This window comes from Lathamus discolor, chromosome 1, assembly GCF_037157495.1.
Source record: "Lathamus discolor isolate bLatDis1 chromosome 1, bLatDis1.hap1, whole genome shotgun sequence".
Taxonomy (NCBI): Eukaryota; Metazoa; Chordata; class Aves; order Psittaciformes; family Psittacidae; genus Lathamus; species Lathamus discolor.
The window spans coordinates 66,595,271-66,618,525 of NC_088884.1; the positions used below are offsets into that span (position 1 = coordinate 66,595,271).

The 23,255-nt window shown below is 45.3% G+C and overlaps 1 protein-coding gene across 1 annotated transcript in view; it reads right to left on the reverse strand.

Moving 5' to 3' along the window:
* Positions 1-9,928: 9,928 nt before the first annotated feature.
* The window catches only part of LOC136013054 (glutamate receptor ionotropic, NMDA 2B), a 41,083-nt gene continuing 27,756 nt past the window's right edge, over positions 9,929-23,255 (reverse strand). Inside the window, exons 8-11 of the mRNA XM_065676321.1 lie at positions 19,464-19,624; positions 17,034-17,221; positions 13,701-13,939; positions 9,929-11,839 (exon numbers count right to left, since the gene is read on the reverse strand). Of these exons, the coding sequence (XP_065532393.1) occupies positions 9,929-11,839; positions 13,701-13,939; positions 17,034-17,221; positions 19,464-19,624 (2,499 nt within the window). The remainder of the gene's footprint in view (positions 11,840-13,700; positions 13,940-17,033; positions 17,222-19,463; positions 19,625-23,255) is intronic.

Sequence of the window (23,255 nt, forward strand, 5' to 3'; positions counted from 1 at the left end):
TGGAGAGGAAAGAGCAGCTGAACATGGAAGAAAGCAGAGAAGGTGGATGGATGTGGTCTGATAGAAGGAGTCACTGGAGGCCACAGATTATTTTGTTACATTTTATATATATAAATGAAAACATCAAAGGAGCCCAGTGACACCAGCGCTGAAAGGCTGGTTAAGCAGACTCAAGATAAAATAGATAATGAGGGCCCTAAGCCCTCAAGTGTTGCTCCTTCCTCAGCTGACTTGTCATGGCATCTCTTCATCAGGTCCTGATTGTCTTTTCTGGCTGCTGACAGAGAACATCAGTTTCTTGTTCAGCAGTTTGGCCAGTTAAAGTGCTGTGCTGATTGGCACTGTAGGGCCCTCCCAGCAGGTCATAGCAAAGGAGTCTCTTGTTTCAGTCACAGGACAGACCGACCAGATCTTTCTCAACAGACCTTACCAGTCATTGCATGATTGTCTTTCTGCTCCACCTACCAGTTAAGGCCAAAATAGGCAACGAGCGTGGCACAACGGTTTGAGAATGTGGCACAGCAGATTCAGCACAGAAGTGAACGAAAGCATGAAATGGGTTTCTGGTGCTGTATTCAAACCACCTCCAGGAGGACTCTGTGTCCCAGCCTTGCCACTGATTCAGAGCTGGTCCTCCAGAGTCCAACCAAAGCAGCCATACCAGGGTCAACCAGGTAAACATGTGCAACAAGAGGGTTGCCAAAGTACCTATGAGTACTCCTCACCTGGCTTTAGCAGCATACGGCTTCCAACACTTTTCTCTCAGCTCCAACACATGCGTACAAACACCTAAGCACACATACAGACTGTGGCACCACATACAAATGTGTGCAGGCTGCATAAATACACATACCAATATGAACCCACCCCTGCCCCCACAAGTAGACACGTGCAAGAAATACAGACAAGTAGCAACAGGCATGCAACATACACATGGTGATCCCAAGCAGAGGAAACCCCCTCTAAGCTATGTCCCAAGCACTGTGAGTTCCTGGGAGATGAATCTTGGAGAAATGCATTGCAGGAAGAGGCCCACACAAGCAAGAGAATCCACAAAAGGCATTCTAGGCATCTAAACCCCTAAGTAGCTGTTCCATAATCTTGAATTCCACAGGAGTTTAGCTGACTGTGTCAATGGACCTGATTCCAAAGCCTGGAAGAAAAGCAAAAGGAGAAAGCACAAAACTTATCCTTTTCTCTGATTTTTGCCTGTTCAAGGTCAGGTGTAATCCTTCTCCAGATGACACGGGACTTAGCAGCCAATGCCCATAGGCCTAGGTAGAAGTCTTATGTGATAGATACATTCTCTCTGGATGCCCTGCAAATGTTGCTAGAATGTCATGCTTATGGCACATTGAATAATCAAAGGAAACACGGCAAGGAGCCTGGTGATGCTTAGAAAAGTAACACACTATTTTGTCCAAAATCTAATCTGTGTAATGTACTCCCAAGGGGATGCCTGCCCATATCCCTTTGGGTAGCACCAAATGGACCAGCACTTTCCAACTTCACTTATGTATAGAATTCTGCCAGGAGTCTCTCAAATGCACAAACATACATACATTTCCTCTCAGACTGACAGGTATTTGCAGCCATGTATTTACAAGTTCACAAGCCACTGTGCACCATGCTGGGACTGCCATGCTAAGGTCACAGCAAGGGTACATGAAAGGGATGTCTACCCTGCTCGCAACACCTTTTAGCAGAGCTCCATTCCTGTGTGGCTGTAGTGGCTTCTCCTATCCAGAAATCAGGGATGCAATAGCAGGTTGAGTGAAAGATAGCTGCAGCTGGGAGAAAACTGCTGTTCTGGATAACCTTTGGTCATGCTGACCTCTTCCATTGCTCCCTGTGCTGCCCATACACTTTCATATAGTACCACTCAAACCCTGAGAGAGACTGTGGCACATGGCAACACACACACATTGAGAGGCCAACCGGCTTTTCTCAGACTGTGACCAGCAGACTTAGGTGTCTTCAGGGATGAGCAGCCAGGGCCGTGGCTGTGGATTATGGTGGGTTGATGCACGTTCATTAAGGAACAATGCAAGCTGTCATAAAGGTAAGGACAGAGGTGTCTTGGTGTCTCTACCAGTTTTACAGTGGCTCTGACTGCTTATTCACCATGTCACACCCTGTCACTCTCCTTCCTTACTGATATGACACTAGACCACAAACCCTAAGCAGTTAGTGCCAAGCACCAGCTTATACTGATTTGTCAGACAGAAAGGGACCAAATACTACAAGACATCCATTCCCAGGTCTGCAACAGCAGAACACCCCGTAGATGTTTACAAGCCAATGACTCTAGGCAGTAAGGGAAGATAGCCCTGTGCTTCTAAAAGATAGCATACTTCTCACCAGCAGCCTTGCTTTTTCCACATAGAGAAAAAGCAAACAAACTCTACTGACCCTGATGGGGGTCAACATGAAGCGGATAAAAAACTGTATCTGCCCCTGCTCTAAATTCACTAGTCAGCCCTCAAGGACAGAAATTATGTCATTTGTCTTGCCTTTCTCAGAAAACAGCAATCCTGCTGCTTCCTTGCACTGGCTAATTCACCAGACTGATCAATTCTTATTTTGTGAGTGGGCACAAGCAGAATACCACCTCAGTGAGAGTGACAGAGAAGTCAAAAGTAGTTATCAAATATCTTCTAAAACATCTGGTGAGGGCTAGAATTTGCCTGGAGAGAAGGAGAGGCCTGCCCTTCACTCATCTCCTGCACAGCATTGCACAGTCCAATGAAGACAACAGAGCAACAAGACGGTGATAAGAAGAGCAGAGAGAGCAAAGAGCCAGCATAAGTTGTTTTGAGGGAAGAGGCATAGAAATTAAATTGAAGAATCAGTGTAAGCAAGATGGCAAGTAAGTAGATAAGAGGCCAGGAAGATGAGGCAGTAAACTGCTGGAGAGATCAAAACACCTGCAAATGACATTCTGCTTAGAGGAACATACAGGGTCTAAAGGAGAGGAAGCAAAGTGGGCAAGAATGGCACAGAGGGTCTGAGACCACACTGCTTCCCCTCTCACTGGTAGTGGGAAGGCCACAAAAAGAGAGAGATGGAAGAACTGGTCAGAAGATGAAGGCCCGCAGAGAGATCCCTGTAATCCACAGTAACAAATGTTACTCTGATGATGTCCCAGGGAGAAGACAGTGGGGACCAGGAAAGAGAAAGTAATCGAAGAGCAAAGCACACAGAGGAGGAAACAGCCCTGTGCCTCACACAAACAGTCCCTAGCAATCAACACGGCTTTTATTACAGGAAATTATTAACACCCTCTGCTACCCACCACCCGTCACCAATCCCAAACCTCCCCTGTCTGGGGACCCTTCTTGGCACACACAAATAACATCCAGATAAACTTTCCGAACCAGCAAAAGCAACCACTGAAACAACTTCAAACACCACAGACCAATAAAACCACAATTTAGAAGTTAACTTTCCCAACCCACCCCCATGCCATTATTTAATAAGGAAATACTGTACAGATAGAAAACCCACCCTTTTCCCAACCTGAATATAGTTGCTTGAGTTAGTTTCTGTACATATATACACACATATTTACACAGTAATGCTGCAATCAAGAAAGCAGATGATGTAAAAGTCACAAAGTGAGTACGTGAATTAAGTAACTACCAGCAGAACATTAGGAAAGGTCATGTTGTTCCTACTTGGCAAAAATGCATTGTGAGACAGTCATTAAGCATACTGTAATGTACCGTGTGTGTCTGTGTGTGTGCACGTGCATAGAGGCACACAAGCCTCACAGCTTCCTGCTGTGCCAAGTTTGTTCACGTATGTTTGACTTCCCCTGTATGTCTCGTATGTGTGTGCGTGCCCAGAGGAACCCCTGTCCACAGCTGGAATTTTTTTCTGACCTGTTGAAGTGTGTACCCGTGCTTGCTGTGAACCTTTAGTGGCAGAAGGCCAGCAGGTTAAGAGATCTGTAACTACTAACACATCACAGAGATCCTCCTTTACCTCAGCACTCAGGGAACTGTACCCTTGGCATCGGCAGATATGAGTGCTGTTCTCTGTGGTGAGGTTTCACTGCCTTTTTCTATACACAAGCAGATTCATGTTATGTCAGTTTTGTTGTCAGCAATGACAGAAGGGTGCCAGAATTCACTCAAATGGCATGGCTAGGAGAGGAATTTGGGAATGTTCAAGAGATGAAGAAAGAACTCAAAGCCAATTGCAAAATGGTTTTTGTTGTTTCCATTGTTGCCGTTCTAATGGCAGACACCCAAGTCTGTCTGCAGTCAGCCCCAGGGAGGTCCAGAGAGCCTGTGATGAAGATGAAGCAATATTACTCATATTGCCAGTGAGACAGTCAGCGCCCCAGTATGCCTTGGAGGGAGGAAAGAGGAAGGGAACCACAGGGAAGTGTAGGTGGGTGAATGCAGCGAGGGTCTATGGCTTGGAAATCTATTTGGCTGCAAATTGAAAATAAGCCCTTGTGGGGACAACAATCGGGTCCCACTAGTTACTATCTCAATGTGCCCTGCGGCATCCAGCAGCATGGTAGGTGTGTTCCAGGTGGACACGCCAGGTGTGTTCAGCAGCAGGGAAGCACTTATGGGGAAGAGTGGGTGCAGATGGGGATCGTGGCTTGGTGTCTGTCCCCATTTGTTGCCATCAACCCAGTTTCTTTGTTGCACACGGCTCCCAGGGTCTCTTGTGGTGAGCCAGGCATATGCCATGGAGAGGCAGCATAATTGGACCCTACCCTTTGCCAGCGTGGATTGAACAAGAAGAGTGAAGTGCTATTCCTTAAAGCGATGGTGCAGAGAGTCAGCACGAAGTCCTTTCATCAACACACCTCATTTTTATCCCCTCTCCTTTTTCTTTTCTTTTTGGCAAACTTAAATATGTGGGGAAGTGCAACCTCCCACCCTTCTCCATGGGAAGGGCTCATCAAAGGTTGCTTGACTGAAGTGGAGGATGTGTGAAAGGCCTAAGTCTGATCGTTGGCTATGTTCCCAGTCTTGCTTCCATCTGTTGATAAGCAATGGAGGTGGGAGGATATGCCACATTTGATAGAAAGCTCTAAAGCAAAGACTTGCCTATGAAGATCCCTGAGGTATCTCTGATCACGCTAACCTGTCACCACCATCACATTCATTCTCTGTCTCCCCCTCTCTCTTTTGCTGGCAATGTTGCTGTGAGAAACAACCCTGATTTGAAAGTACAAAAGGGCTTTATTCAAGATGGATGCTAGTGTCTTCTTGGAGTGAGGATGCTCAATGTCAGCATGCATTGCAAAAGAAGCCTGAAGCAAAGAGGCCCATCCTGACAACTCTTAACTCCTTCACCAGATCCTTTAGGACTTTACAAAGGAACCTTCCTCCCTTCCGTGCACTGGAAATTGAAATATCAGTATGGGAAAAGTTCAAACTTGCATATTGCTGAGCATTTTGAACCAATTGGGGTTCTTGCCTGGAGATTTCTGACGACGCATGCTGGATTTCAGAGAGAACAGAATGGGGTTTTGCTGAGGAGTTGGGGCCGATGTGCTTCATTGTCTCAACTGACAAGTCCTGACTGCAGCTTTTCATTCCTACTTATGATATGACATGGCAAGTTCTGAAATTGTTCTCACTGGGAGGGTGATGGGAGACAGAGAACTACTACACCAGCCTGCATTGTGTTGCTCTGCTGTAAAAAGCTGGTGTGACTACTCCAAGAAGGTTTATGATGTGGAGATCCACGACTGCAAGTTCTACCTGCCAGCTGCTTTTCGCTGTGCATGGCACATTTCTGGTATTTTTTGAATATCTCCTCCGTCTCCTTCATACACATCCTCCTTCAGGTGAGTACGAACACTACAGCATCACTTCAGAAGAACATGGCTCATGAAAATACCTCTCAGAGATCCACGCCTGGGGCTACAGTGAGGAGGTAAATGTCAGAAACATTGCCAAAGTTGCCTAATCTTTCCCAGGAGGCTGGCTGCAAATATACGGTAGAGGTCACCGAACTGTAGAGGACACAATGGTTTCTTTTCAGTATTCTTGTATGCAGAAACTTTCAGAGAGGGGAATTGTTCCTAGCCACTGCCCCAGAAAATACTGGTGTTTCTGCAGGAGAGAGAGAGAGAAATGGCAAGGTAGGGGATGTGGAGTTTTGTCAGGCTCTGGTATGAAATCCCAGGTAATTCTAGACAGGTAATAAACAGCACATGGGTGATTTTCTAGTATGGACAACAGCTGCTGCTAATATTACCTGATTGATTCACTTGAATACTTAGAATGAAAATACACCAAATCTAAAATTCTAAATATATAATCAGAGTTTAATAACATCATCCATTTATTTTCTGGATTATGAATTATACCCTCCCCCCTCCCACCCCTTTCCCTTCATCTCTGCCCCAAAACTTGTTGACCTGTCAGAACTAAAATAAACAAAGCAACCAGAAAAGATCGCTTATAGGAGAAAGGATTAACCTGATGGACACGTGGCCTAATCTATTATGGGAGAAGGCAAAATACCAGGCTCCTGTTGTTAGACCAGTGGCTCAGTCCAGAATTTCCAGTTCTTCTTTTCTGGTTGCCCTAGAGCATTCGAGTGGTTTGTGGCACAGTTAATATTTGCAGAGCACTCGGAGTGTTAACAGTGCTACAACGGTATCAACACTAGATAATGATTTTGGCAAACTATCATTTGCCAACCAGTGGAACAAGGGACAGACCAGTTTGGAGAGAATACGAACCAACTTTCACCCCGGAACACAAAAATCAGAACCTTTAAGAAGAGATTTGAAAAAAGTTCCATTAACTTCTTTTTGGTTTGTTTTCGGCTTAATTTCCCTGCAGAGCCACCCTCCAGGTTTCCTCGTTCCAGGTGGGGAGGGACAGAAAAGTACCGAGATAACCGCCAAAGAGATTAGCTGCCCTTGCCAGCTGTCAAGCTCCCCCCCAAGCCCTTAGGAAATACCAGAAATTATCACAAGCTTTCCCAGGTCCAAGATTTCTAAACTGAAGTAGCATCGGAGAAGTCTCTTAATGTCAAAGTGATGGTCCAACCTGAGCGGCCAGCTTGATGGTTCACCCCACCACTATCAAGACAGCGTAGTGTCTTGAGGCCCAAACTCCACAGAGAGATGCTGGTACAGAGAGTTTATATGCAAAAAGGAATTGGGGGTGTTCCCATCAAAACATGAAACCCTGCTGGCAAGGCTTGAAGTGACGTTCCGGCGTCTTCCATTCATGAAGATAAAGGTGACAGAGCAATACAGGGGGCCTCAGGGGAACCACAACACACATGGGTTTCTCTCTCTCTCTCTCTCTCTTTTTCCTCATTCATACGGCCTCGACCCGCGTAAACCGCTTCCAAAAATGCAGCCTGAAAAGTCGTAGAAAACAAACAGAACGGAAACAAACTTCCCCTCCCTCCCACCCCACGACCTGAATATTCACGAGAAGAGAAACACCAATTTATACAAAAACGCAATAAAAAAGAAATATTTACAAATGAAAGGAACGCCTTCTTGGTGGCTGCTGTCAGAGGGCTCTGACAGGCTGCTGTGTGTTCTGGATTGCAGATCGCTCTGTTAATTTGTTTGGTTTCTTTTTTTTTTTTTCTGTTTGTTTCTTTCTTTTTTTTTTTTTTTCATTTTTCTTTTCCTTTTTGTCCTTGTAATGAAAGAAGAGGGAAAGAGTAAGAACTTCCCTTACCCTGAAGACTAAGGGGTGGCATTATAAAGACTCTCCCCCTCTTCCCTCCTTAATTTCCTCAGTGAAATATAAGAAAATATTCCCCGCACCAACCCTGCCCACCCTCTCTTCACACTCTTTGACTTTACAGGCAAGTCCCACCCTCCCCCCACCCCAGCTCTAAAAAATAAGTAAAATAAATAGGTAAAGAAATAAAAGGCCTTTTGTTGGCTTAAAAAGAGAAAGATAAGATAAAATCAACAAGGGTGCGGTGAGGAAAGTGAGAGAGGTGGCTTTCAGCTCCAAGAAATGTGGCTCACAAAGACAGGGCTACCATCTCATTTCAGAGTCAGTCACAGCAGTGTCCCCATGCCCTCAGCACAGGGCTCTCTCAACCCTTCGCCTGGCAAGCCACGGTCATCAAAACACTGGGGCAGATCCAGGATAAGCAGGAGAGATTTAGCCGGTATCTCTCAGGACAGGAGAGGTCGGTCCATACCCCCACCTCAGGAGAAAGAAGAAGGGGAGTTCACCTTCTCACTCCTACCATTGCTCCCTTTCCTGTAGTTTAACTTGCATCTAAAATGATACAATGGAAAGAAAAAAACTCTCTTATTGATACTAGGTGCACCAGGAAAGCTGTCACTACAACTGCAGGGATGGGAAACCCTAGGCTATTCCAGCTTTGTACCTGTGCTAGTATCTCTCTCTCATACACAGAGGCACACGCACATGTACGTACACACGCATCTCAGCCTTGCACATCTTGTCTTCATCCCTCAGCACAAGTTTCTGTGCTCTCTGGCATTTATTCAAGCACACCCCTTCACAGGAAGACAAGCCGTGTACTTCCCCTGTACATTCAGTAGTAAATATACATATGTATTTCCCACGGGTGCACACACCCTCCTCCCATTTCCACATGTGCAAGGAGGCATTGAAACAGTCCACCAGCACCATCACCATCACACGCACTGCTTCATGGCATTTTTCTTCCTCTCCAGCACCATGCCAGCATTGCAGAGGTCACCCTAGTGTTTTTATTTAGACCTGCTAGCAAGGGTAGGGAGGGCAGAATGAAAACCCTTTTTCTCTGCCCTCCTTGCTGAAAGGACATGCCAAAACAAGCTTGGTGTCCCCTGAAGTGACAGTGACAAAACTCCCCACCTTTCCCTACTCTTAAGCTCTGTTCCACTGTGTTTGTTACCCAGACACCTTATAGGATCGTGAATTTATTTTGCTTTCTCCACAGACATTTCAAGTATAAAGTTATCGTATATACTCGCGTATAGGCTAACCCACGCTATACACTGCTCCCACCCTTGAAGTATGTCTCAACTAGTGAGCAACTCACAGCTAATGAGCCAACCCTGTGCCCCTTTCCTCAAACTCCTCTCACCAGTGCAAACCAGCATCCTCTGTGAGAGATCCCAGCAGCTCCCTGACTCCAGGGTTACTTTCCCAAACTCAGACCCCACTTCCTTTCCATCTCTCCCACTGGTCTGCCAGAGATTCAATGGCTCTAACTGCCATCCTGCAGACAAGCCTTCTCTCCCTCCCCACATACCCCCCCCAGCAGACAATTCAAATTTTTAGCATAAAATTTCTCAGCATATACGCAAATATATATATATTTCAGCCCTAAACCCCCATAGTCTTCACAAAATAATGTAATGAGAACCTCAGTATAGCTAACATATAAGTGCATCATCAAGTTAGTCGCATTATTCTCCCTTCACTTTCTTCATGTCTTCAAACACTACTCTCTTCTAGGCAGTTTAAGGAAGAGTTGCCTGAGCAAGCATATTTTCCTGCATGTCCATTACACTGCTTCTGTCTCCTCGTGCCACACACACAGGCGTGTATGTACGTACCTTTCTTTGCCTGAGAGCCAGCAAAACTGATACACTAGAGTCACTGCCGCTCTCCCTCAGCCTACCCCTTCCCTGCCTTTTTCTCCACTTTCTGAAGTCATGAGCAAGGATATCCAACTCCAACGTCACTGTAAAGTGCAATGGCCAGGAATGGAGGAGAATGGGAGGAGCAAGAACATGGGAAAAGAGATAAAAGGGAAGGGATGGGAAGGAGGAGGAGGAAGTGGGGAAACCAAAGAGGTGGCACTTGTCACCAGTGCTGCACTACTCAGAACTCCTGTATCCCACAAACTAAGAATGACCTAGAAGAGTAGCTGATGGGATTGATCCCACCCCACCCTCCCATGCTCCACATACACCCCCAGTCCCTCCCCGTGCTCTTCCCCTCACTCAAACATCAGACTCAATACTGGAGAGTTTCTCATAAACATGCCCGTTGCTGGAGCCATTGAAAGCCCTGGGGTTTTTGTTGTTAGGCACACAGGGGTTGGACTGGTTCCCTATACAGATGTCCTTCTGGAAACGGGCTGGCACAGCCCCATGAAGGGCTGAGACCACCGGCTTGTTGGTGGTGACAATGGCTCGGAAGTCTGGCCTAGCTTTGGGCCCTCCTGCCACCACAGGCTGCCTGAAGAAATAAGATTTGCTGCCGTGGAGCAAGCATTGGTCATCCCCAAAAGTGGGGATGAAAGGGTTTTGGGTGACCCGGTCGGGGTAGAGCGACTTGCTGAGCATGTAGCCCCCGCTGCTGCCGGGGTTGTTGTGGTGGTGGTAGCTGGTGGCGGGCACTGAGGACTTGTTGTTGGCAAAGGTGGTCTCACTGGCTGGCATCTCAAACATGTGGGCGTAGGGGCTCCCCTCCAAAAAGCGGCCCTTGTCCTTGAGGCTGACGCTGCGGGGTGCCAGGGCTGAGTCATCCTTCTGCAGGTCCACAAAGGTGTCATAGGAGTGCTGCCGACGGAGCTTGTTGCGGTTCTTCTTCTGTACCTTGGAGGCAGAATTGGAAGGGCTCTGAGGGTATTTGGAGGAGGAGGTGGCACTGGTGGCCACGGGCACAGGGGCAGGTGGCTGGTCCAGCTCTTGGAGTGAGTTGTCCTCACTGATGTCGTACAGGTTGCCTGCTTTCTTACAGGCCTCGCAGCGGATGCAAGCCTGGCGGGTGGAATTCTGCCCCACCACCGATGGCGTGTAGTTGTGCACCTTAGAAGGGCAACTGCGGCAGAAATTAGACCCAGACCGATCCTCCCACTCTAGGTTGGTCAGATTCTTCTCCCACGGTGCCGGGACCCCACTCACAACTCCTCCATGTTTGTGCTCATTGGTTCCTCCAAACTCGCCTGAGCCATGCTTGTGGTGGGCCCTGTTGGTGCAGGACCCACTCCCTCCTCCTCCTGTGTCACGCTTAAACTCATCTCCCCGCTCTTTGTAGATATCCGTTAGGTCCACGTGTTCCCAGTGTGGCGAGTTCTCTTTGGCTCGAAACTGGTCCAGGTAGAAGTCTCGTAGCCCTTCCTTGTCCCTGAAGTAGCGCTTGTGGTCGGGAGAGCGGGGTGGGCGCCGGCGGTAGGCCAGCTCTATCTCATCAAACTCCCGGCGGGACTTGGCAGAGGCTGGGCGCTTCTTCAGGCTGTCTTTGTACTGCTGCTTCCGCCGCTTGGCTGCGTTGCCCTCAATGTTGCCATAGGTGACCGTATGAGTGGAAATGTCAGAGACATCTGAGCGGATCAAGTCGTCATGGGCCCCGCTGCCCCCGTAGCGGTCACTCTTGAAGGAGAACTTGCCGTAAAGGTCTCCCAGCTGGCTGTGCTTGGCAGGGGGTAACCCCAGGTCCAAGGGCTTCTTCCCAATGGACCGCGACTGGGCGTTGAAGGGTGGGTTGTCACAGTCATAAAGCCCGTCGATGGAGCTGGTGCTGCCAATGCTGTGGGGGCGGTGGTGGTGGTGGTAGTGGTCCTGATACACATTGCTGTCCTTCAGCTGGAGGTTCCCAAAGGTCCTTTCCACCTCACTAATATAGTCACTAAAGAGGTTCTCCTCGCAGGGGGGGTTGTTGTAGGACTTGCAGTCCGAATGGGTGAAGCTGCGGCGGTGCTCAGAGATGTCATAGACTGACGACTCACGGCGGATAAAGTCCAGGGCACTCTGCGGTGAGCCATTGACCCCTGACAGGTTGGCCATGTTCTTGGCTGTCCGAAGCAGGCGGAGGATGTTGGAATGGGTGTTGTTCATAGTCGCTGTGGGGGAGTTCATTGCTGACTGGCGTTCCTCAATGGCCACGCCATGGATGCAGCTGTAAATACCCTGAAATGTGAGAAAGCAGAAAGATGAGTTGTCCTGCAATGACTATACAAAAGGGAACTTGGGCTGGGAAAAACCCTGTGCATCAACAGCATACTCCTGTAAGACAGCAAGGCCTGTCAGCCTTCCATCTTGAAGCACAATCCAATCAAATTAAATAAGACCTGCTCTACCAACTTTTGCTGTTCTGCCCCTCTTTCTTGCCCCTCACATTTTTCCTTCCCCTCCATTCTTCTTTGTCTGCTTTGCTTCATGTCATATCTGTAGAACGCAGGAATACCTGCTTGCATCTGTAAGAGTTACTCAAATCCAGTAGGTGTAACATGAAATTGCAAATGGGGTCAATAATACCTTGGGAACACAGACATCAAGACAAATTATTCGGTGTGGATGAGAAAAAGAGTCTAGTTTGGCCCTTGAAATTCATCTGGACATCAGTGAATCAATGAGACAGTAGCTATCTTTACAAGGGAGCAGCTTCATTTGTCATAAACTTAGCTACATTAATCACCAGAACAGATTAACAAAGGAAACAGAGAAAGAGCAGTTCTGTCAAATAGGTATTTAGGTCTTTTGCATCTGGATGAGTGAGGTACAATAGAATTTTTAATTGCATTCTGTTAAATTTAACACTGATAACACGCTCCAAACTGACGTTGCTAAAAGCAAAAGTACTCTGTTCAACTTCAAATCAGTCAGCAGAAGTGCCTGATTCCTCCACATTCACCACTACCTCATTTCATCCATGACACCGATGGTTTACAAGGGCTGTCCCTAGGAGGAGAAGGAAAGGGGTTAATTTATTCCCTGGTCTGCCAAATGGTGCCTTCTGATTAAAGTCAGTTGTGAAATGGGCACCATCACATCATGTTACCATGGTTTCTGAGCAGCCAGCAGATGATTAACGCTTTCCAAGACTTTTCACCAACCTGGCATGGTTCTAACTGACAACCCCAGAATGAAAGAATTTGTAGTTAGCTAAGGGTCACCAAACACAATCCCCATCTCATCGCCAGACTAAACCAGGCTAGAAACTAATACTACAGGAAGGATGCTGTGCCCCCTGCATTCAAAAGCTTTGCCATTTCTCCTCAACAATATGTTATGTAGCAATTATATACTCCTTGCACAAAGTTAATTCTATTACACTGGTCACTGAGGTCAAAAATGCTGAGATTTGACCTCACTTCAGAATGGATCAGGAGAAGGGACCAGTGGCTTGAAAGAAGAAAAAAAAAAGCTCCAAATTACACACTGATAGCTACACTGATAGCAGAAAGATGACTCAGAAATTACTAGAATCTGTTTTAAATGCAAATACTACACCCTAAGGCTGATTTGCATAAAGCGATTGCTAAGTTTATGTGGTCACCCTCTCCACATGATTTAAGGGCATGGCTTTTGGTTAGGGACTTCTGACTGTCAAAGGCAGCTCACTTCTAGTTAACGTAAGGTCAGCCGAAAAGCTGTAATATAGATGACAATGAAAAGCTCCTGAATTTCTAATCATACTATCCACCATTACTTACTTACTGTCCAAATCTGTCCTCTCACAATTCACATTGGAGGATCAGACAGTTACAGTTAACTTCTCCCTATACTACCTTTTCATTTCCATGTGAAATTTCCATTTCCATGACCATAATCCATTAGAGACCAGAGTTGTCACAAAAAAACATTAGATGCTTTTGCAACATCAAGGGTGAAAAAATACCTTAACTTTAGCTAAGGATAGCCTTTATCCTGCAGATCACCACTCCATGCCACCTGTGTGTTAGGCAGTCGTGGTGGATTTCACCATCTGCAGTACCTAGGACTGTCTGAATAAAGCCTCTGTTTCTCCCTGCTAGCTAATGACACTCACCCTGCTGATGGAGAAGACCACACCGGGCTTGCCAGAGCATACACCCATGAAGCAGTGGCGGAATTGCCAGTAGAAGAGATGTTCACAGATGAAGGTGATGAGACTAAGGGCCATGGCTGCTCCCAGCATGTAGAAGACACCTGCCATGTTATCTATATCCAGCTGGCTGCTCATAACCTCATTCTTTTCATTGTGACAAATGCCAGTGAGCCATAGAGCTTCCAGCTCCTCCATCTCCCCTAGAAAGACAAAGACAAGGAAAGAAACAGGTTAGATAGCCCTGCGATGGTTAAAAACCTCAAGCTGGAGAAGACTGAAAGCAAGAAGCTGATATAAGGTCATCTCTAGTGGTCATGTTCTTTTGCCACATGTATTACATCCATGAAATATCCTGACTGCCCTTTTGTTACGGGCAGGTGCAATTTGACTCAGGGAGGGCAACAGCATTTTTCCACAGCCAGATATTAACCACAAAAAGCTGTACCACAGGACACAACTATCACACTTGTCAAATATCTACAGTAATATCCTGAAAAAGTTGTCCGCCAGATGACTGAAGACATGGCCTAACAAACTTCCACTTTCACGTTAGGTCAATGAGAGAAAAAATCAGTGACTGACACAGGTAGACAAAAACAAGTCACTTCTACAGGAAATCATGTACATTTTCAGCCCAAAATAGAAAATGTTTGGGTTTTTTTAATCAGAATGTCTGATTTTGAATGTGCTTCCTTCATATCTGTAGCTCATTCAAACTAGGTGCAATGTTCCCAAAATATTTCTGCATTTTTACCTGTTTTTCTTCCCTTCAATTTTGTTGAAATCCAACAATTCCAAACTCTTTGACCAATGAAAAATATTACCAATTTGTATCAGCTAGGAACAAATGTTCTGTAGTCTAATTTCATACCCCACTTACTGCCATTATGGTATTTTCATGAGTGGAGAGAAAGAGAGATAAACTCTCACATACACACATATTGAGACATTCAGAAATAAAACAGTTCTGCAGGTTGGCAACTCCTTTCATGCTGTTAGGAAAGTTAGTTTTTCACATTTTCAACCTCTAGTTCAGTGACAGAGGGAAAAAATATGTATATTTGTGTGCTGCAATAGCACAGGCTTTAAAGCTTTAAGGAGAACTTACGTCTCTTTCTGAAATAATACATATTAGGCTGTTTAAGAGACAGAACACCCTGTCAGGAGGCAAATTTTCAGAGCTATGTTCTTTCCTTATTTATTATACCATATGTTATTTTGAGATTTCAGGAAGAAAAAACAAAGAAAAAAACCCCAACTTATAAATAAAATAACCTGTGAAATTTATTTATTAAAAAAGGGACACAAGCGACTTAGTATGTAATGGAAAGAGAAAGCCAGGAAAATATTTTCTGAGAAGGAATTCCTTACCCCACAAAACTATAATGTTCTGAGTAAAAATTCACTGCAAAATATGCTTCTGAGTCTCAAGTCCTCCCTTGCTTTTTTACATTTCGGAAAATCATAGAATCACAGAATAGTTAGAGTTGGAAAGGACCTTAGTTCCAAAGGACCACCAAGTTCCAACCCCCTTGCCATGGACAGGGACACCTCACACTAAACTATGTCACACAAGGCTTTGTCCAACCTGGCCTTGAATACCACCAGGGATGGAGCATTCACAGCTTCCCTGGGCAACCCATTCCAGTGCCTCACCACCCTCACAGTAAAGAACTTTCTTCTGAAATCCAATCTAAACTTCCCCCATTTAAGTTTTAACCCATTACCCCTTGTCCTGTCACTACAGTCCCTAATGAAGAGTCCGTCCCCAGCATCCCTATAGGCCCCCTTCAGGTACTGGAAGACTGCTATGAGATCTCCATGCAGCCTTCTCTTCTCCAGGCTGAACAGCCCCAACTTTCTCAGCCTGTCTTTATACAGGAGGTGGTCCAGCCCCATGATCATCCTCATGGCCCTCCTCTGGACTTGTTCCAGCAGTTCCATGTCCTTCTTATGCTGAGGACACCAGAACTGCACACAATACTCCAGGTGAGGTCTCACAAGAGCAGAGCAGAGGGGCAGGATCACCTCCTTCGACCTGTTGGTCATGCTCTTTTTGATGCAGCCCAGGATATAGTTGGCTTTCTGGGCTGCAAGCGCACACTGCCAGCTCATGTTAAGTTTCTCAAAGATCTACACCCCCAAGTCCTTCTCTGCAGGGCTGCTCTGAATCTCTTCTCTGCCCAGTCTGTAGCTGTGCCTGGGATTGCTCCCACCCAGGTGTAGGACCTTGCACTTGGCACAGTTAAATTTCATAAGGTTGGCATCAGCCCACCTCACAAGCGTGTCAAGGTCCCTCTGGATGGCATTCTTTCCCTTCAGCCTATCAACTGAACCACACAGCTTGGTGTCATCGGCAAACTTGCTGAGGGTGCACTCAATCCCACTGTCCACGTCACCAACAAAGATGTTGAATAAGACCAGTCCCAACACCGATCCCTGGGGGGGACCACTCATTACTGGTGATCCAGCTGGACATTGAGTCATTGACTACAACTCTTTGCATGCGGCCATCCAGGCAGTTCTTTTACCCACCGAGTGGTCCACCCATCAAATTGATGTCTCTCCAATTTAGAGACAAGGATGTCATGCAGGACTGCATCGAACGCTTTGCACAAGTCAAGGTAGATGATGTCAGCTGCTCTACCCCTGTCCATCAGTTCCATAGCCCCATCATAGAAGTCCACCAAATTGATCAGGCAGGATTTCCCCTTAGTGAAGCCATGCTGGCTGTCACCACGCACCTTGTTTTTCATGTGCCTTAGCATGCCTTCCAGAAGAATCTGCTCCAAGATTTTGCCAGGCACAGAGAATGCCAGAGAAAATCTGAGTTAACTCTTTCATCCAGAAAGATTTTTTTATATTTTGTAAATGTATGTCTTGATCTTGTCTAGAACTATAAAGCATGGGATAACCACAGAAAGTCCAGCATAATTAGTGGGTTTAGTCATGGCAAAACCTCAAAGCTAGTGAAAAGTTCACAAGAGGAATCTTGTTTTTACAAGATATTCTTCACACAAGATATTTTTCAAGCACACATCTGAGCTGGTTCGATGAAACCTTTAGTACTTTTGACATTGCTTTTGATGATACTGTGATACTGCCATCCTGCATCAACAACATAAAACAAGCGACATCTCACATTCTGGTGCAATGCCTCTTAACAAACCCTTGTTAGTAATTTCCTGTCCTCAACTCTAACCTGAAGCAAGAGAGCTAGGAACATCTATTTCTTATATGCAAAACTTGATATTTCTTAGGAAAACTAGATCTCCTGTTTTTCTTGTCACTTACCGTCTCCAAAAAGCTGTAAAATGGCAAGATCAACCTGGCGCTTCCAGCCTGAGTCCTTTTGGATGGCAATGCCATAGCCAGTGGAGGCAAACACTTTCCCACTCCCAATTGTCACCAGCTTGCAGCCTTCATCTCTGCCAGCCATGTAGTTTAGCACTGCTGCATCATAAATGAAAGCATCCAACTTCCTGCATATGTGTAAGAAACAAGAGAGGTGTAGTACAAAAATGATAGAATCTGTGTGAGTTCAAAGGTGTTCTCAGGTAACTAAGGCAGAAATGAACCTCTTTCAGGTAGACTACAATAACTTGCATCTTTAACTTCATCAGAGTTAACTAAAAACTGAGCCTAGAACCTGTATACAGAGGAAGCTAGATTGTAAATGAGGACTGTCTATTTCTTTCTGACTCATTGATAATCACCATTTTTGATTGGAAAGAAAACATAATACAAACATACTGCATGATGCAGATGAACAAAGAGGAAGTCAAGGACATCTATAGTCCTAAGAATAGCTTATATTTCTGTGCTGTCTTTCATCTTAAAGGAACCTAAAATATTTTAGAAATTGTATCAATAACAACAAAGTAGGGGGTGGAGTGAGGAAAAGGTTATCTCAGATTCAGACTGCTGGCATGACTTGGCTGAGCAAAACATAATTTTTTCAAATCAAATATAGTCATGACGTCATTCCTCGGTTACTGTGAAAAGCACTAATGAATCTTTACCTATGTCAAGTGGCCACCATAGTAGCTTTATGATTTACCAGGCTAAGTAACTCTTTGGCAAAGAGTGTTTAGCTGAAAACCTAAAGAAAAATTCAGTTTCAAGACAGCCCATTACGGGCTGGGCTGGGTAGACAGCACAACAAACTGATGAGAGCCTTCCTCTCATTGCAATAAATTGATTAGGGTGTGGGAAGCGGTCTCTGGGGGGCTGCATCTTCTACATAACTGAAGATAGGCGATGAGTAAATCCTCCCACTAGATCTCAAATGAAGCACTTTTCAAGAAAAGACCAAAGATCTTCCAACTTGCACATTCTCACACCCATGCTATCTTTTCAATCCACCTCCTGCACATGTATTTCCAGTATGGTGATTATCTCTGCATATCTGTGGGGAAGTCTGTCCAAGTGTGGATATGAAGCCAGGATGCCATCTACTGCAAGTGATAAGCTCTATTTCATCCATATATTTGCAGGACAGAGTATATTTATTTCCTGGATGATGACTTTCCTGGCAAATGTACCTTCCCAGGATGACATCCAACAGTGGTACAATCATTTATAATGGGCTTTGAGCCTCTGAACCTGGCAAACAGGTTTAGGAAGAGTCATTCAATCCAGTAATTAAATTGGCTGAACATCTTCATTCGTGCTTTGGAATGAACTTTCTTATAAGAGTGCAACACAAGTGTAAGCATAAACATCGGGGGTCTTTTTTTTTCACTGGGGCTGGGCTCTGACAACCAAAATTGTCAGCTTGGGGAGGAGGTCTTTGATTATAAAGGACAAAAGCTTGCAAAATGGCATTTAAGTTAGCTCCCTCACAGACTCACTGTTATTAAAATAGGATGAGTTGTTCAAACATACTGTTTGCAAGTTATTTTTCCCATGTTTCCCAAATTACCCAAGGAAATGCTCTCATTTTATATACTTCCTTCTTATTCAAACAACACTTTGTTCAGCCCTTGATGCTAAAATATTCCAGTGAGAAGGGCTACTTCCAAACTATTTGCTTCAAGCACACCTTCTATTATACTGTATTAGCTACTGATACACTGGGGTGGGATTAGTCTGACAAGGATTGTTTCAACTTCCTGATTAACATAATCTTTTATACACAGAAGGAGGGAAAACAGAAGAATTTCCAGATGACAATATAAATACACTGAAAAAAACTTTGTCCACAGAGGTCTGTGAGCTTTTCCTGTGTATGCAGAAGGACACATCAACATGAAACATCTTGATGAAGCAAAGTCTTTGGGACTTATATACACAAGACAAAAATGCACAAGGATACAGAAGACTTTTTTGGGGTTTTGTTGTTTGGTTTTTTTTAAACAGTCTTATAAACACATTAGAGCCAGAAACTCTTGTACAGATCTCAGTAGAAAAACCTGGCTAGGAGAACCACGGAATTATTCTCCTGTGCTGTGTTTGGTCTTGCTATACTTTTAACCATAGAATCATAGAATAGTTAGGGCTGGAAAAGACCCTAAGATCATCAAGTTCCAACCCCCCTTCCATGGGCATGGATACCTCACGCTAGACCATGTCGCCCAAGACTCTGTCCGACCTGGCCTTGAATATTGCAGTGGAGTGATAATGGATGCTCATTTTCCAAATCCCAGAAAAAAATAATTCCAGACAAGCAGGCAAAGAACTCAGGTTTCTTTGGTGAGTAAGCATGGAAGAAGGAAGCCTCACCCAGTCTTCAGCGAGAACAGTGCATCATCCACCCCCCTCTGATTGAACTTCACCATGTAGCTGTGCATTTCGGGGTAGTTGTTGCGAATGTTCCTTTCTGTGCTGCCATTAGGAACTGTCCCAAAGCGGAAAGGGGGTGAGAAGTCATTGGGTTTCTGGAACTGGAGAGACAGAAAAAGAACATTTCTCACAATCTTTCAGCAAAAAGCAGTCATCTGAATGGGAGAACACACTCTCCTCTATATTTTACTGTTTTCAAACACAGACATCTCCTGTTAGTGCCTAAGAACCAAGAAGCAAATCTGAGCAACCCGGTACCTTTGTCCACTCTGGATTAAGTGCACTAAATAGCAAGTAATCAAAGATTAAAAGGTTAGATAAAAGGAAAAGGAAAGGGAAAAGGTAAGAGTGGCTCTGGAACACAATCAAGGAAAGATTTTAGAAAAAATCTGTGTGAATTTTATCCACAGTGTCATTTAGTTTCTAAAAAAGTATATTTTTCAGCTCTGTGGATGCCTTTGCACTTCTTGATTCTGACTGAAGTAGAAAAGCAATTAATGAGGAGAAATGCCTCTCAGAACACCTCACACCCACTTCACTGAATGAATGATCAGCTTTCAAACTTTTGGGCAAATGTCCCACATGAAATGCTATTAGTGGCTGCAAGTCACTAGTGACATTCAATGCTCATAACTGGCTGACAGAATACTCCAAACCTTTTGCTGCTCCTAAGAAAAACATCCATCATAACATTCCCTTACGTCCGCAAGGCTGTGAGGTTTTATATGCCACTTGCTTAACTCAAGTCATAATCAATGCTCTCTGGGATTTTATGAGCAGCAAAATTTAGACTGTCAATTATCAAGACTGCTTAAAACTTCTAGAACCAGCAGATGGGAAGGAGCACAGAATTGTAAGCTAGGAACTGAATAAGCAGTACAGATAAAGTTGCAAAAGTAGGTTAGATGGAGGGAAGTTCCCTCACTGATATATCAGCCCCCCTGATATGTCAAGCAGTAGCTTGCTTGATGCTAATTCTTGTCTCTCAACTGTGACTGCATATTTGGATGATCTTGAGAAGCATGCTAAGAACATACTGAAGATCAGGCCATTTAACAGCAACATCCTGGTACATGAATATATGCAGTCATGAACTGCTACCATCTACAGTGGAAATGTGGCTGCTGTCTACAGCTACAGCTTAAAAAAACACATGCAGATGAGCCTTATTCTTGAGTTCTGCTCAAAGACAATTGTGAACCTGGTTGACTCAGCTGAGGAGGCCAAGCTGCTAAAGCTCATTCATAACATCTCAACAATAACCTCAAACACGAGCTGTGTCAGTGATGCAGAGATGGTAGGTGAACACACCATTCATATCACTTTCTGCGTACCAGTCAACTCATCTGACTGCGCAGAGGATCACTCTCCAGTTTGAATGGTAAGATGAGCTGGCTTGTACGTGCACACAGAAGTGTGTGAGACAGAAGACATGTCCTATTGCTTTAAGCCAAAATTAAATATCAGGGAGGTTTTTGAAACACAGGTTGGCACCTCACCAGAAAAAAAAAAAAAAAAAAAAAAGAGGTTTCACATAGCACAAAGCAGGCAGTAAGGTGGCTTTTAGAACCTTGTCACACCCGCTAGGGATGAAGACAAACCCATAGTTATCAAGATCTGTAAAGAAAGCAAACTTTGATGGGAGAAAAATCACTGCAGCATGCTAAAACAGGGGTTTGCAAAGTGGGCAACTTGCTTTCCCAGGGTCTGCACCCCCCATCCCCACAGAGCCCTCCAACAAAGTGAAGTCAGCAGGACAAGCAGCAGGCAGGCCCAACCAACATTGGTGTGATCTCAGCTTCAGCATGCCTTTTGGAGTGGCAGCAGCTATGAGAGCCTCCCTCTGGGCCCAAACAGTGTTAAGAGAACAAAGAGGCCCCATCCAATGTCCATTCTATAACTTCAGCCACCATTCCCAGTGACAGGATCTCTAGTTTTGCCTGCTTCCATGACTATGTCTAAGAACTGGAGTAAGGATTATAGAGTCAGTCAGGGCTGTGATGAGGGAAACGATCCCACCTTTGAACTACCCTTTGTCCTCCCTGTGTTCAATTGCCCACCTCAGCAGCCAGAGATGAAAGGCTCCATATTTAATATTTAACTTCCTGGGAAACCAATAAATAAATTAAAACAGTTTTCTTGAATGAAATTACTGTTTTCAGCAACTAGAAAAGCATGTTTCTAGAGAACGAAGCCAGGCTGGTGGCTTCTACACATCTGAGAAGTAACAGTGGTACACGCATGCAGCTTTCTGTCAGGTTATAGCAGATGAAAAATCCCTGCATTTGTTGCTTGGAAGTAGGTGGGCACAGCTCAGTCCAGGGATGAAGGGATCTATGAAGAGCTCTCCAGAGCCAAGAACTGCTGCTTCTTTCTGAGCTCGTTTCTGCTCCACACAACTTATACTGAAGGAGGAAGAAAACACAAGGAAGAAAATGTATGGGGAGGAGTGTGTCCTCTTCTGACAGCATGGTGGAGGAGTATGTGTGGAGGAACTGGAGAAGATCCATGAGGAAGAAAGTTAATTGACCCTGTTGTCAAAAAGTTCAGTAAGGAAAATCACTTGTTTGGCTCCTCCCTGGGGCTGGGAGAGTGGGCCTGGATCAGAAGTGTCAGCCCCAGGGAAGCAGGGCACTTTGGCAGGCTGGTCTAGAAGGAATCTGTGAGACATGAGACAGGAGCGGAGGCACAATGCAGGGGCCATTACATGGAGGCAGCCTGTGCAGAGGTAATCTCAATGCTTTAATAAATATTGACGAAGGAAGTAACCATAGACATTGACAGAAAGGGTCAGAATTTAGATTAATGAGAGAACTGTCACATCATTTCATATAAATGTTTCTCCTGCCAGAGCCCTAAGACACAACTGCTCTACCTCAGGCATTTGCAAAGAGGAGACCTGTGAAGTTCTGGGAAAAAACTTTGCAATAAAAGGGGAGGGGAAGATAAGCAACTGTACCAGTTGCTGAGCAAAACCAGCTGCAGAGAGTCGCAGGGAGCAGCAAACAATGCTGTACAGGGACCACACTTGTAGAAGCCGCCAATCACACTTCCCTCCATCATGAGCCTAGTCCTGCTGCCCAGCTCTATGTGCCTCGAGGGGTGAATTCCTGCGAGGGAATCCGCAGGGCTCAGCTGCAGCCCTGCAAGCCAAAGACCCCTGGATGGGGGGTGTACCCCACCTGCAGCCTTCAACTTGCTTACCATGGGGCCTTGGTCATGAGATTCTCCTCTTTTAGTCAAGGTGATGTGAAATGCTCTTCCCCATGAAAGAAATCCCTTAGCTGACTTCACATCAAATGTGGGACAGAAACTGGTGCTAGAAATCAGGGTGGGAAGCAGACACTAAATGTGCCTGAAGGGCTGGGATATCTCTAGAATATAAGAGGCCTGTATTCAGCAGCTGTCCACGTCTTCAACCCCTTACTTAACAAATTGAAATCAAGAAGCGTTAAGTCCAAATCAGAGCACGGCTTTGGGAAAAGTAACCTCTCAGAGTCAGAGAGCATAAATCCTCCTGCTCTGAAGAGTGATAAACACACAGGCTGGGGGCTATTAGCACATTCAGAGTGGAGAGCCCCTTTCTTGCTCCCCCTGCAACTCGCCATGAGAGCTGTCGACAGCAGCAGTGAGAGCAGGTTTAAGTGACTTGTCCGGCAGAGCTGTTTCATTAGCAATTTGGAGCCATGCCGAGCAGAAAGCAGCATTGTTCTCAGATGTTCAAATATCAAT